Below are 14825 nucleotides of genomic sequence, written 5' to 3'. Positions count from 1 at the left end.
AGAGTTTCTACTGTGGCTATATACATGTATATAGATAAACGACTTGTATACATTGAGTGTTTCTACTGTGGCTATATACATGTATATAGATAAACGGCTTGCATACATTGAGAGTTTCTACTGTGGCTATATATACATGTATATACATTAACGACTTGTATACATTGAGAGTTTCTACTGTGGCTATATACATGTATATAGATAAACGGCTTGCATACATTGAGAGTTTCTACTAAGGCTATATATACATGTATATACATTAACGACTTGCATACATTGAGAGTTTCTACTGTGGCTATATACATGTATATAGATAAACGACTTGTATACATTGAGAGTTTCTACTGTGGCTATATACATGTATATAGATAAACGCCTCGTATACATTGAGTGTTTCTACTGTGGCTATATACATGTATATAGATAAACGACTTGAATACATTGAGAGTTTCTACTGTGGCTATATACATGTATATACATTAACGACTTGTATACATTGAGAGTTTCTACTGTGGATATATACATGTATATAGATTAACGACTTGTATACATTGAGAGTTTTTACTGTGGCTATATACATGTATATAGATAAAGGACTTGTATACATTGAGTGTTTCTACTGTGGCTATATACTGTACATGTATATAGACTAACGACTTGTATACATCGAGAGTTTCTACTGTGGCTATATATATGTATATAGATAAACGCCTCGTATACATTGAGTGTTTCTACTGTGGCTATATACATGTATATAGATAAACGACTTGTATACATTGAGAGTTTCTACTGTGGCTATATATACATGTATATACATTAACGACTTGTATACATTGAGAGTTTCTACTGTGGCTATATACATGTATATAGATAAACGGCTTGCATACATTGAGAGTTTCTACTGTGGCTATATATACATGTATATACATTAACGACTTGTATACATTGAGAATTTCTACTGTGGCTATATACATGTATATAGATAAACGGCTTGCATACATTGAAAGTTTCTACTGTGGCTATATATACATGTATATACATTGACGACTTGCATACATTGAGAGTTTCTACTGTGGCTATATACATGTATATAGATAAACGACTTGTATACATTGAGAGTTTCTACTGTGGCTATATACATGTATATAGATAAACGCCTCGTATACATTGAGTGTTTCTACTGTGGCTATATACATGTATATAGATAAACGACTTGCATACATTGAGAGTTTCTACTGTGGCTATATACATGTATATACATTAACGACTTGTATACATTGAGAGTTTCTACTGTGGATATATACATGTATATAGATTAACGACTTGTATACATTGAGAGTTTTTACTGTGGCTATATACATGTATATAGAAAAAGGACTTGTATACATTGAGTGTTTCTACTGTGGCTATATTCTGTACATGTATATAGACTAACGACTTGTATACATCGAGAGTTTCTACTGTGGCTATATATATGTATATAGATAAACGCCTCGTATACATTGAGTGTTTCTACTGTGGCTATATACATGTATATAGATTAACGACTTGTATACATTGAGAATTTTTACTTTGGCTATATACATGTATATAGATAAAGGACTTGTATACATTGAGTGTTTCTAATGTGGCTATATACATGTATATAGACTAACGACTTGTATACATTGAGAGTTTCTACTGTGGCTTTATACATGTATATAGATAAAGGACTTGTATACATCGAGTGTTTCTACTGTGGCTATATACATGTATATAGATAAACGACTTGTATACATTGAGAGTTTCTACTGTGGCTTTATACATGTATATAGATAAAGGACTTGTATACATTGAGAGTTTCTACTGTGGCTATATACTGTACATGTATATAGACTAACGACTTGTATACATCGAGAGTTTCTATTGTGGCTATATACATGTATATAGATAAACGCCTCGTATACATTGAGTGTTTCTACTGTGGCTATATACATGTATATAGATAAACGACTTGTATACATTGAGAGTTTCTACTGTGGCTATATACATGTATATACATTAACGACTTGTATACATTGAGTGTTTCTACTGTGGCTATATACATGTATATAGATAAACGACTTGTATACATTGAGAGTTTTTACTGTGGCTATATACATGTATATAGATAAAGGACTTGTATACATTGAGTGTTTCTACTGTGGCTATATATACATGTATATAGCCTAACGACTTGTATACATTGAGAGTTTCTACTGTGGCTATATACATGTATATAGACTAACGACTTGCATACATTGATAGTTTCTACTGTGGCTTTATACATGTGGATAAACGACTTGTATACATTGAGAGTTTTTACTGTGGCTTTATACATGTATATAGATAAACGACTTGTATACATTGAGAGTTTTTACTGTGGCTATTATATACATTAACGTATATACATAGAGTTTTTACTGTGGCTATATATACATTGTATACAACGACTTGAGAATTTTTACTGTGGCTATATACATGTATAAGACTAACGACTTGTATACATTGAGAGTTCTACTGTGGCTATATATACATTATATAGACTAACGACTTGTATACATTGAGAGTTTTTACTGTGGCTATATATACATGTATATAGATAACGACTTGTATACATGACTTTCTACTGTGGCTATATACATGTATAAGTTAACGACTTGTATACATTGAGAGTTTCTACTATGGCTATATATACATGTATATATAGCCTAACGACTTGTATACATTGAGAGTTTCTACTGTGGGTATATACATGTATATATACTAACGACTTGTATACATTGAGAATTTTTACTGTGGCTATATACATGTATACAGACTAACGACTTGTATACATTGAGAGTTTCTACTGTGGCTATATACATGTATATAGATAAACGACTTGTATACATTGAGAGTTTCTACTGTGGCTATATACATGTATATAGATAAACGACTTGTATACATTGAGAGTTTCCACTGTGGCTATATACATGTATATACATTAACGACTTGTATACATTGAGAGTTTTTACTGTGGCTATATATACATGTATATACATTAACGACTTGTATACATTGAGAGTTTCTACTGTGGCTATATATATGTATATAGACTAACGACTTGTATACATTGAGAGTTTCTACTGTGGCTATATACATGTATATAGACAAACGACTTGTATACATTGAGAGTTTCTACTGTGGCTATATATACATGTATATAGACTAACGACTTGTATACATTGAGAGTTTCTACTGTGGCTATATATACATGTATATAGATTAACGACTTGTATACATTGAGAGTTTCTACTGTGGCTATATACATGTATATAGATTAACGACTTGTATACATTGAGAGTTTCTACTATGGCTATATATACATGTATATAGATTAACGACTTGTATACATTGAGAGTTTTTACTGTGGCTATATACATGTATATAGATTAACGACTTGTATACATTGAGAATTTTTACTGTGGCTATATACATGTATATATAGATAAACGGCTTATATACATTGAGAGTTTCTACTGTGGCTATATACATGTATATAGATAAACGACTTGTATACATTGAGAGTTTCTACTGTGGCTATATACATGTATATAGCCTAACGACTTGTATACATTGAGAGTTTCTACTGTGGCTATATACTGTACATGTAAATAGACTAACGACTTGTATACATCGAGAGTTTCTACTGTGGCTATATACATGTATATAGATAAACGCCTCGTATACATTGAGTGTTTCTACTGTGGCTATATACATGTATATAGATAAACGCCTCGTATACATTGAGTGTTTCTACTGTGGCTATATACATGTATATAGATAAACGCCTCGTATACATTGAGTGTTTCTACTGTGGCTATATACATGTATATAGATAAACGACTTGTATATATTGAGAGTTTCTACTGTGGCTATATACATGTATATACATTAACGACTTGTATACACTGAGAGTTTCTACTGTGGCTATATACATGTATATAGATTAACGACTTGTATACATTGAGAATTTTTACTGTGGCTATATACATGTATATAGATAAACGACTTGTATACATTGAGAGTTTTTACTGTGGCTATATACATGTATAAATACCTTGAGAGCTTTTACTGTGGCTATATACATGTATAAATACCCTGAGAGCTTCTACTGTTGCTATATACACTTTGAGAGTTGATACCTTGAGAGCTTCTACGGTGGCTATATACATATAAAGGCCTATATATAAACGACTTGTATACATTGAGAGTTTTTACTGTGGCTATGCACACTTTGAGAGCTTCTACTGTGGCTATATACATGTATAGTTACCTTGAGAGCTTCTGCTATAGCTATGGCTCCGCCAAGTCGAAGATGATTCCAACTAAGATCAAGATCGGTCAGGGATGTATTCTCCTCTGTAAAACATCATTGCTGATATAAACAAATCTTTTGTTAGTAAATTGCCAGTTTCGCTAGCCAAGGATATTCAGTACGATACTCTCCCGAAAGCTATCGTACTGAATACCTAGCCAAGCCGATAAATGACATGACTGCCTCTTATTTCCAATATATCATATAATCAGCACATCGTTTTACCCCTATGTGTCAGTTCTGGCCAGCGTTATAATTGTGATCTCGGTCACATTTGACCGTGATACGCCGTGACCTTTTAACTCGCGCGGATCTGAACTATTCATTTTTAGGGGTTGGAAATTTCTATTGTTTTTATTCTGTTCTTTCTTATATTAGAATTTTCCATTGAAAGATGGAAATCCCTATTGTTATTGTTCTGTTTTTTCTTATTGTTAGGGATTTCCATTACGGATGGATTTCGATCTCAGACTCCGGTTCCGGCCATTATTTTAGAGTGAAAGACACTAAAAAAAATCCTCCCGACCTACCGACCCAATTTTTTGCCACTGTAACCATAAACAGACATTTTTTTGCCTTAGGGATTTCCATTCAGGACGGAAATCCCTATTGTTTTTGTTCTGTTTTTTCTTATTCTTATTACAAGCTAACCGGTATTTACATAATATATAATTTATTTTTCTATTATGTGGACATAATGTACATAGCAACTATTTTACATAATGAATAACTTGCATGCCCCTGTGCTTGGGCTGAGGTGACGAATCCGGTCACGGAATAGCAGTTGAGATGGGTTGTTTTCTAAATATAACTGTCAAAGACAACAGATATATCAGGATCAAAAGACCACGATCGAGTGCATCGTGGGTAGCTATAAGCACAGGTATCTGAGAATTAGTTACAGATTATATAATCATGGACCCACCAGAGTGCCCTTTGACCATTTTAGACGTGTTAGAGCTCTAGATTAAAAAATCGATAAAAATCAACTAATTCTCAGATCCCTGTCGCTAAAGGACATCTCCTTGCAGGCGGTGTATGGAATTTGCAAATTATTATTTGTCTAGATGAAATAAATTATTTGTTTGAATGTCCAGACTGGTTTATGTAAATAATGAATATACAAACCCATATTGTCAACGTTTGACATTTTATTTTGTTGTAATCAATATCGATGTTAGTATCATTTGTGCGATGACAGGAGATGACGAGGTTTTGCACTGTCATCTCGTCTTTCCGTGTGGACACCAAAATAAAACTTGTACTATAGTGTTATTAATCAGCTGTTATGATATTGGCACAGTTATTAGGCCGAAGTCTGTGATGTGACAGACCAAGGCCTAATAACTGGGCCAATATCATAACAGCTGATTTATGACACTTTTATTAATTAACTGACAATGAATGATTTGAATGACTCTTCAAAATACAAGATTAAAAACCAAAACAAAATGCAAAGTTGTAAACAAGTTTATTTAATTAAATTGATAAAATGCATTGATAAAATGTTACATTTTACTTATTTTCACTAATTAAGGATTAACTTGAATAGATTTTTTATGTTATGGAGATATAACACAAAAATCTGAGTGTACTCTAAATAAACCGCGAAGCGGTTTATGATGAGAGTACACTCAGATTTTTGTGTTATATCTCCATAACATAAAAAATATATTCAAATTAATCCTTATAATTCAATTTACTAAAGATAATCTCTTCAATATTCAAAAATCATTTTGGGACTCTTTTGTCTATGAAATCATTACGCCGTCACCTTAGCCAATCAGAAGCAACGTTATAAACGGCGACGCCATTTTTTCCTTTATGGGCTGATAAAGTAAATTTTTAAGCCAATGAAAATGCTCGTAACAAGCAAAATTGAATTATTGTTAAGTATTTGTTTTACTACTGTGAATGAGATTCGGATTGTGAGTCTGCGCCGACATCTGTTTTGGGTGAATTTTCTATATCTTCTAGTGTTGCAATCAAATCTTGGTCAAAAGAAATTATGTCAGATAAAATTTCATACCTAGTGATGTCATCCATCAAAACACCAAGCATATCTTCGCCGTTTTTTGCATATTTGTCCCTGGCCCTTTTGACAGACGACTCGTCAATCTCCATGTTGTTTGTTGACTGATCTCGTAAACCCTCTAGATGCTACGTCAAATAACTTAATAACACAGAGAACTTCCGAATGACGAGGCGCATTCGATTTGGCGCGTTTTTCAATATTAGCCGAGTTCAAAGTCGGCTAATACGAGAAAAAGTCCAAATACAGCTCGGCCGGAAAATCCATACTAGTGTAATAACATAGATAGTTAATTAATAATGTAAGATACTGACCTAGTTTGAATAGGCATGTTTGCATGATATATATACATATATAAAAAAAAATGCCGCCGGTGGTGAAAATCGAACCCCAGCCGCTAATCAGATGATCTGCACGTTTTTTGTAATAAGTACTAGATAACACTGTTATTCTAATCATATATCTAAGCAATATTTGATGATGTATGATTCTAATCATAGATCTTAGCAATATTTGATGATGTATGATTCTAATCATAGATCTTAGCAACATTTGATGATGTATGATTCTAATCATAAATCTTAGCAATATTTGATGATGTATGAATCTAATCATAGATCTAAGCAATATTTGATGATGTATGATTCTAATCATAGATCTAAGCAATATTTGATGATGTATGATTCTAATCATAGATCTTAGCAATATTTGATGATGTATGATTCTAATCATAGATCTTAGCAATATTTGATGATGTATGATTCTAATCATAGATCTTAGCAATATTTGATGATGTATGATTCTAATCATAGATCTTAGCAATATTTGATGATGTATGATTCTAATCATAGATCTTAGCAATATTTGATGAAGTATGATTCTAATCATAGATCTTAGCAATATTTGATGATGTATGATTCTAATCATAGATCTTAGCAATATTTGATGATGTATGATTCTAATCATAGATCTTAGCAATATTTGATGAAGTATGATTCTAATCATATATCTTAGCAATATTTGATGATGTATGATTCTAATCATAGATCTTAGCAATATTTGATGAAGTATGATTCTAATCATAGATCTTAGCAATATTTGATGATGATGTATGAATCTAATCATAGATCTTAGCAATATTTGATGATGTATGAATCTAATCATAGATCTAAGCAATATTTGATGATGTATGATTCTAATCATAGATCTAAGCAATATTTGATGAAGTATGATTCTAATCATAGATCTTAGCAATATTTGATGATGTATGAATCTAATTATAAATCTTAGCAATATTTGATGATGTATGATTCTAATCATAGATCTTAGCAATATTTGATGATGTATGATTCTAATCATAGATCTTAGCAATATTTGATGATGTATGATTCTAATCATAGATCTTAGCAATATTTGATGATGTATGATTCTAATCATAGATCTTAGCAATATTTGATGAAGTATGATTCTAATCATATGTCTTAGCAATATTTGATGATGTATGATTCTAATCATAGATCTTAGCAATATTTGATGAAGTATGATTCTAATCATATATCTTAGCAATATTTGATGAAGTATGAATCTAATCATAGATCTTAGCAATATTTGATGATGTATGAATCTAATCATAAATCTTAGCAATATTTGATGAAGTATGATTCTAATCATAGATCTTAGCAATATTTGATGATGTATGATTCTAATCATAAATCTTAGCAATATTTGATGATGTATGATTCTTATCATATATCTTAGCAATATTTGATGATGTATGATTCTAATCATAAATCTTAGCAATATTTGATGATGTATGATTCTTATCATATATCTTAGCAATATTTGATGATGTATGATTCTAATCATAGATCTTAGCAATATTTGATGATGTATGATTCTAATCATATATCTTAGCAATATTTGATGATGTATGATTCTAATCATAGATCTTAGCAATATTTGATGATGTATGATTCTAATCATAGATCTTAGCAATATTTGATGATGTATGATTCTAATCATAGATCTTAGCAAATTTGATGAAGTATGATTCTAATCATATATCTTAGCAATATTTGATGATGTATGATTCTAATCATAGATCTTAGCAATATTTGATGAAGTATGATTCTAATCATATATCTTAGCAATATTTGATGAAGTTTGATTCTAATCATATATCTTAGCAATATTTGATGATGTATGATTCTAATCATAGATCTTAGCAATATTTGATGAAGTATGATTCTAATCATATATCTTAGCAATATTTGATGATGTATGAATCTAATCATAGATCTTAGCAATATTTGATGATGTATGAATCTAATCATAGATCTAAGCAATATTTGATGATGTATGATTCTAATCATAGATCTAAGCAATATTTGATGAAGTATGATTCTAATCATAGATCTTAGCAATATTTGATGATGTATGAATCTAATTATAAATCTTAGCAATATTTGATGATGTATGATTCTAATCATAGATCTTAGCAATATTTGATGATGTATGATTCTAATCATAGATCTTAGCAATATTTGATGATGTATGATTCTAATCATAGATCTTAGCAATATTTGATGATGTATGAATCTAATCATAAATCTTAGCAATATTTGATGAAGTATGATTCTAATCATAGATCTTAGCAATATTTGATGATGTATGATTCTAATCATAAATCTTAGCAATATTTGATGATGTATGATTCTTATCATATATCTTAGCAATATTTGATGATGTATGATTCTAATCATAAATCTTAGCAATATTTGATGATGTATGATTCTAATCATAGATCTTAGCAATATTTGATGAAGTATGATTCTAATCATAAATCTTAGCAATATTTGATGATGTATGATTCTAATCATAGATCTTAGCAATATTTGATGATGTATGATTCTAATCATAGATCTTAGCAATATTTGATGATGTATGAATCTAATCATATATCTTAGCAATATTTGATGATGTATGAATCTAATCATAGATCTTAGCAATATTTGATGATGTATGATTCTAATCATAAATCTTAGCAATATTTGATGATGTATGAATCTAATCATAGATCTTAGCAATATTTGATGATGTATGATTGTAATCATAGATCTTAGCAATATTTGATGATGTATGATTCTAATCATATATCTTAGCAATATTTGATGATGTATGATTCTAATCATAGATCTTAGCAATATTTGATGATGTATGATTCTAATCATAGATCTTAGCAATATTTGATGATGTATGATTCTAATCATAGATCTTAGCAATATTTGATGATGTATGATTCTAATCATATATCTTAGCAATATTTGATGATGTATGATTCTAATCATAGATCTTAGCAATATTTGATGAAGTATGATTCTAATCATATATCTTAGCAATATTTGATGAAGTATGAATCTAATCATAGATCTTAGCAATATTTGATGATGTATGAATCTAATCATAAATCTTAGCAATATTTGATGAAGTATGATTCTAATCATAGATCTTAGCAATATTTGATGATGTATGATTCTAATCATAAATCTTAGCAATATTTGATGATGTATGATTCTTATCATATATCTTAGCAATATTTGATGATGTATGATTCTAATCATAGATCTTAGCAATATTTGATGAAGTATGATTCTAATCATATGTCTTAGCAATATTTGATGATGTATGATTCTAATCATAGATCTTAGCAATATTTGATGATGTATGATTCTAATCATATGTCTTAGCAATATTTGATGATGTATGATTCTAATCATAGATCTTAGCAATATTTGATGATGTATGATTCTAATCATATATCTTAGCAATATTTGATGATGTATGAATCTAATCATATGTCTTAGCAATATTTGATGATGTATGAATCTAATCATAGATCTTAGCAATATTTGATGAAGTATGATTCTAATCATATGTCTTAGCAATATTTGATGATGTATGATTCTAATCATAGATCTTAGCAATATTTGATGATGTATGATTCTAATCATATATCTTAGCAATATTTGATGATGTATGAATCTAATCATAGATCTTAGCAATATTTGATGATGTATGAATCTAATCATAGATCTTAGCAATATTTGATGATGTATGAATCTAATCATAGATCTTAGCAATATTTGATGATGTATGAATCTAATCATAAATCTTAGCAATATTTGATGAAGTATGATTCTAATCATAAATCTTAGCAATATTTGATGATGTATGATTCTAATCATAGATCTTAGCAATATTTGATGATGTATGATTCTAATCATAGATCTTAGCAATATTTGATGATGTATGATTCTAATCATAGATCTTAGCAATATTTGATGATGTATGAATCTAATCATAAATCTAAGCAATATTTGATGATGTATGATTCTAATCATATATCTTAGCAATATTTGATGATGTATGATTCTAATCATAAATCTAAGCAATATTTGATGATGTATGAATCTAATCATAGATCTTAGCAATATTTGATGATGTATGATTGTAATCATAGATCTTAGCAATATTTGATGAAGTATGATTCTAATCATATATCTTAGCAATATTTGATGATGTATGATTCTAATCATAGATCTTAGCAATATTTGATGATGTATGATTCTAATCATAGATCTTAGCAATATTTGATGATGTATGAATCTAATCATAAATCTTAGCAATATTTGATGAAGTATGATTCTAATCATAGATCTTAGCAATATTTGATGATGTATGATTCTAATCATAAATCTTAGCAATATTTGATGATGTATGATTCTTATCATATATCTTAGCAATATTTGATGATGTATGATTATAATCATAGATCTTAGCAATGTTTGATGATGTATGATTCTAATCATTTCGTTTTTGTGACAACGAAGTAGAAATTTGATTTTTAACTGCTAAAGCTAGGTGGTGTTGTTTAGTCTCTACAAGTGTCCCGTTGGTGTATAGTACTACAGATGTATTTAGAATAAGAGTTGGCCGATTTCTGATCTAGATCCCTAAAACGTATAAAATGGTCTATGGGCACTCTGGTGGGTTCAAATTGATAAACACTACTAGTTCTCAAGTCCCTGTGGGTGGATGGCGATTGTATAATTACCATATTTAATGCTTATTGTCTACAATATAACAGTCAGTTTTGTGTGTATCCATTTGTGTATATGACAGCCCTAATGACACATATGCCTTCTCCCTCTAAATCAGTGTTCAACATCACCTATGTGGACAACGTACCGATTCCTTGTGCCAGCGTCTCCCCTCCTCGCTCGTGGAAGTTGTTGTGGCTTAGGTTTAGTGATTGTAGGATACGTGATATCTGTATACAGAAAACAAATAGGTACAAACTACCGTGCCATAGGATACGTGATATCTGTATACAGAAAACAAATGACTACAAACCACACTGTCATGGGATACGTGATATCTGTATACAGAAAACAAATGACTACAAACCACACTGTCATAGGATACGTGATATCTGTATACAGAAAACAAATGACTACAAACCACACTGTCATAGGATACGTGATATCTGTATACAGAAAACAAATGACTACAAACCACACTGCCATAGGATACGTGATATCTGTATACAGAAAACAAATGACTACAAACCACACTGTCATGGGATACGTGATATCTGTATACAGAAAACAAATGACTACAAACCACACTGTCATAGGATACGTGATATCTGTATACAGACAACAAATGACTACAAACCACACTGTCATACGATACGTGATATCTGTATACAGAAAACAAATGACTACAAACCAAATTGTCATACGATACGTGATATCTGTATACAGAAAACAAATGACTACAAACCAAACTGTCATACGATACGTGATATCTGTATACAGAAAACAAATGACTACAAACCAAACGCTCATACGATACGTGATATCTGTATACAGAAAACAAATGACTACAAACCACTCTATCATACGATACGTGATATCTGTCAACAGAAACCAAATGACTACAAACCACACTGTCATAGGATACGTGATATCTGTATACAGAAAACAAATGACTGCAAACCACATTGTCATAGGATACGTGATATTTGTATACAGAAACAAATGACTACAAACCACACTGTCATGGATACGTGATATCTGTATACAGAAAACAAATGACTACAAACCACACTGTCATGGGATACGTGATATCTGTATACAGAAAACAAATGACTACAAACCACACTATCATAGGATACGTGATATCTGTATACAGAAAACAAATGACTACAAACCACACTATCATACGATACGTGATATCTGTATACAGAAAACAAATGACTACAAACCACACTGTCATAGGATACGTGATATCTGTATACAGGAAACAAATGACCACAAACCGCACTGTCATGGGATACGTGATATCTGTATACAGAAAACAAATGACTACAAACCACACTATCATACGATACGTGATATCTGTATACAGAAAACAAATAACTACAAACCACACTGTCATGAGATACGTGATATCTGTATACAGGAAACAAATGACTACAAACCACTCTATCATACGATACGTGATATCTGTATACAGAAAACAAATGACTACAAACCACACTGTCATAGGATACGTGATATCTGTATACAGAAAACAAATGACTACAAACCAAACTGTCATACGATACTTGATATATCTGTATACAGAAAACAAAATAACTACAAACCACACCAACACATACGATACGTGATATCTGTATACAGAAAACAAATGACTACAAACCACACTGTCATAGGATACGTGATATCTGTATACAGAAAACAAATGACTACAAACCACACTGTCATAGGATACGTGATATCTGTATACAGAAAACAAATGACTACAAACCATACTGTCATAGGATACGTGATATCTGTATACAGAAAACAAATGACTACAAACCACTCTATGTCATACGATACGTGATATCTGTATACAGAAAACAAATGACTACAAACCTCACTGTCATACGATACGTGATATCTGTATACAGAAAACAAATGACTACAAACCAAACTGTAATACGATACGTGATATCTGTATACAGAAAACAAATAACTACAAACCACACTGTCATAGGATACGTGATATCTCTATACAGAAAACAAATGACTACAAACCACACTATCATACGATACGTGATATCTGTATACAGAAAACAAATAACTACAAACCACACTGTCATAGGATACGTGATATCTGTATACAGAAAACAAATGACTACAAACCACACTGTCATACGATACGTGATATCTGTATACAGAAAACAAATGACTACAAACCACACTGTCATAGGAAACGTGATATCTGTATACAGAAAACAAATGACTACAAACCACACTGTCATGGGATACGTGATATCTGTATACAGAAAACAAATGACTACAAACCACACTATATGAAACGATACGTGATATCTGTATACAGAAAACAAATAACTACAAACCACACTGTCATGGGATACGTGATATCTGTATACAGGAAACAAATGACTACAAACCACTCTATCCTACGATACGTGATATCTGTATACAGAAAACAAATGACTACAAACCACACTGTCATAGGATAAGTGATATCTGTATACAGAAAACAAATAACTACAAACCACACTATCATACGATACGTATTATCTGTATACAGAAAACAAATGACTACAAACCACTCTATCATACGCTACGTGATATCTGTAAACAGAAAACAAATGACTACAAACCACACTGTCATACGATACGTGATATCTGTATACAGAAAACAAATGACTACAAACCAAACTGTAATACGATACGTGATATCTCTGTATGTATCTGTATACAGAAAACAAATAACTACAAACCACACTGTCATACGATACGTGATATCTGTATACAGAAAACAAATGACTACAAACCACACTGTCATACGATACGTGATATCTGTATACAGAAAACAAATGACTACAAACCACACTGTCATAGGATACGTGATATCTGTATACAGAAAACAAATAACTACAAACCACACTATCATACGATACGTGATATCTGTATACAGAAAACAAATGACTACAAACCACACTGTCATAGGATACGTGATATCTGTATACAGAAAACAAATGACTACAAACCACACTGTCATACGATACGTGATATCTGTATACAGAAAACAAATGACTACAAACCACACTGTCATACGATACGTGATATCTGTATACAGAAAACAAATGACTACAAACCACACTGTCATAGGATACGTGATATCTGTATACAGAAAACAAATAACTACAAACCACACTGTCATAGGATACGTGATATCTGTATACAGAAAACAAATGACTACAAACCACACTGTCATAGGATACGTGATATCTGTATACAGAAAACAAATGACTACAAACCACACTGTCATACG

At 31.0% G+C, this 14825-nt stretch overlaps 1 protein-coding gene across 1 annotated transcript in view; it reads right to left on the bottom strand.

Moving 5' to 3' along the window:
- LOC138319851 (leucine-rich repeat-containing protein 74B-like) overlaps positions 1–14825 on the bottom strand; it is a 105315-nt gene that overhangs the window by 19803 nt on the left and 70687 nt on the right. Inside the window, exons 2-3 of the mRNA XM_069262981.1 lie at positions 11658–11739; positions 4337–4422 (exon numbers count right to left, since the gene is read on the bottom strand). Of these exons, the coding sequence (XP_069119082.1) occupies positions 4337–4422; positions 11658–11739 (168 nt within the window). The remainder of the gene's footprint in view (positions 1–4336; positions 4423–11657; positions 11740–14825) is intronic.

This window comes from Argopecten irradians, chromosome 3 (genome assembly GCF_041381155.1).
Source record: "Argopecten irradians isolate NY chromosome 3, Ai_NY, whole genome shotgun sequence".
Classification (NCBI taxonomy): Eukaryota; Metazoa; Mollusca; class Bivalvia; order Pectinida; family Pectinidae; genus Argopecten; species Argopecten irradians.
Note: the sequence above shows the minus strand (reverse complement) of the source record. Positions and strands in the feature narration are given on the sequence as shown.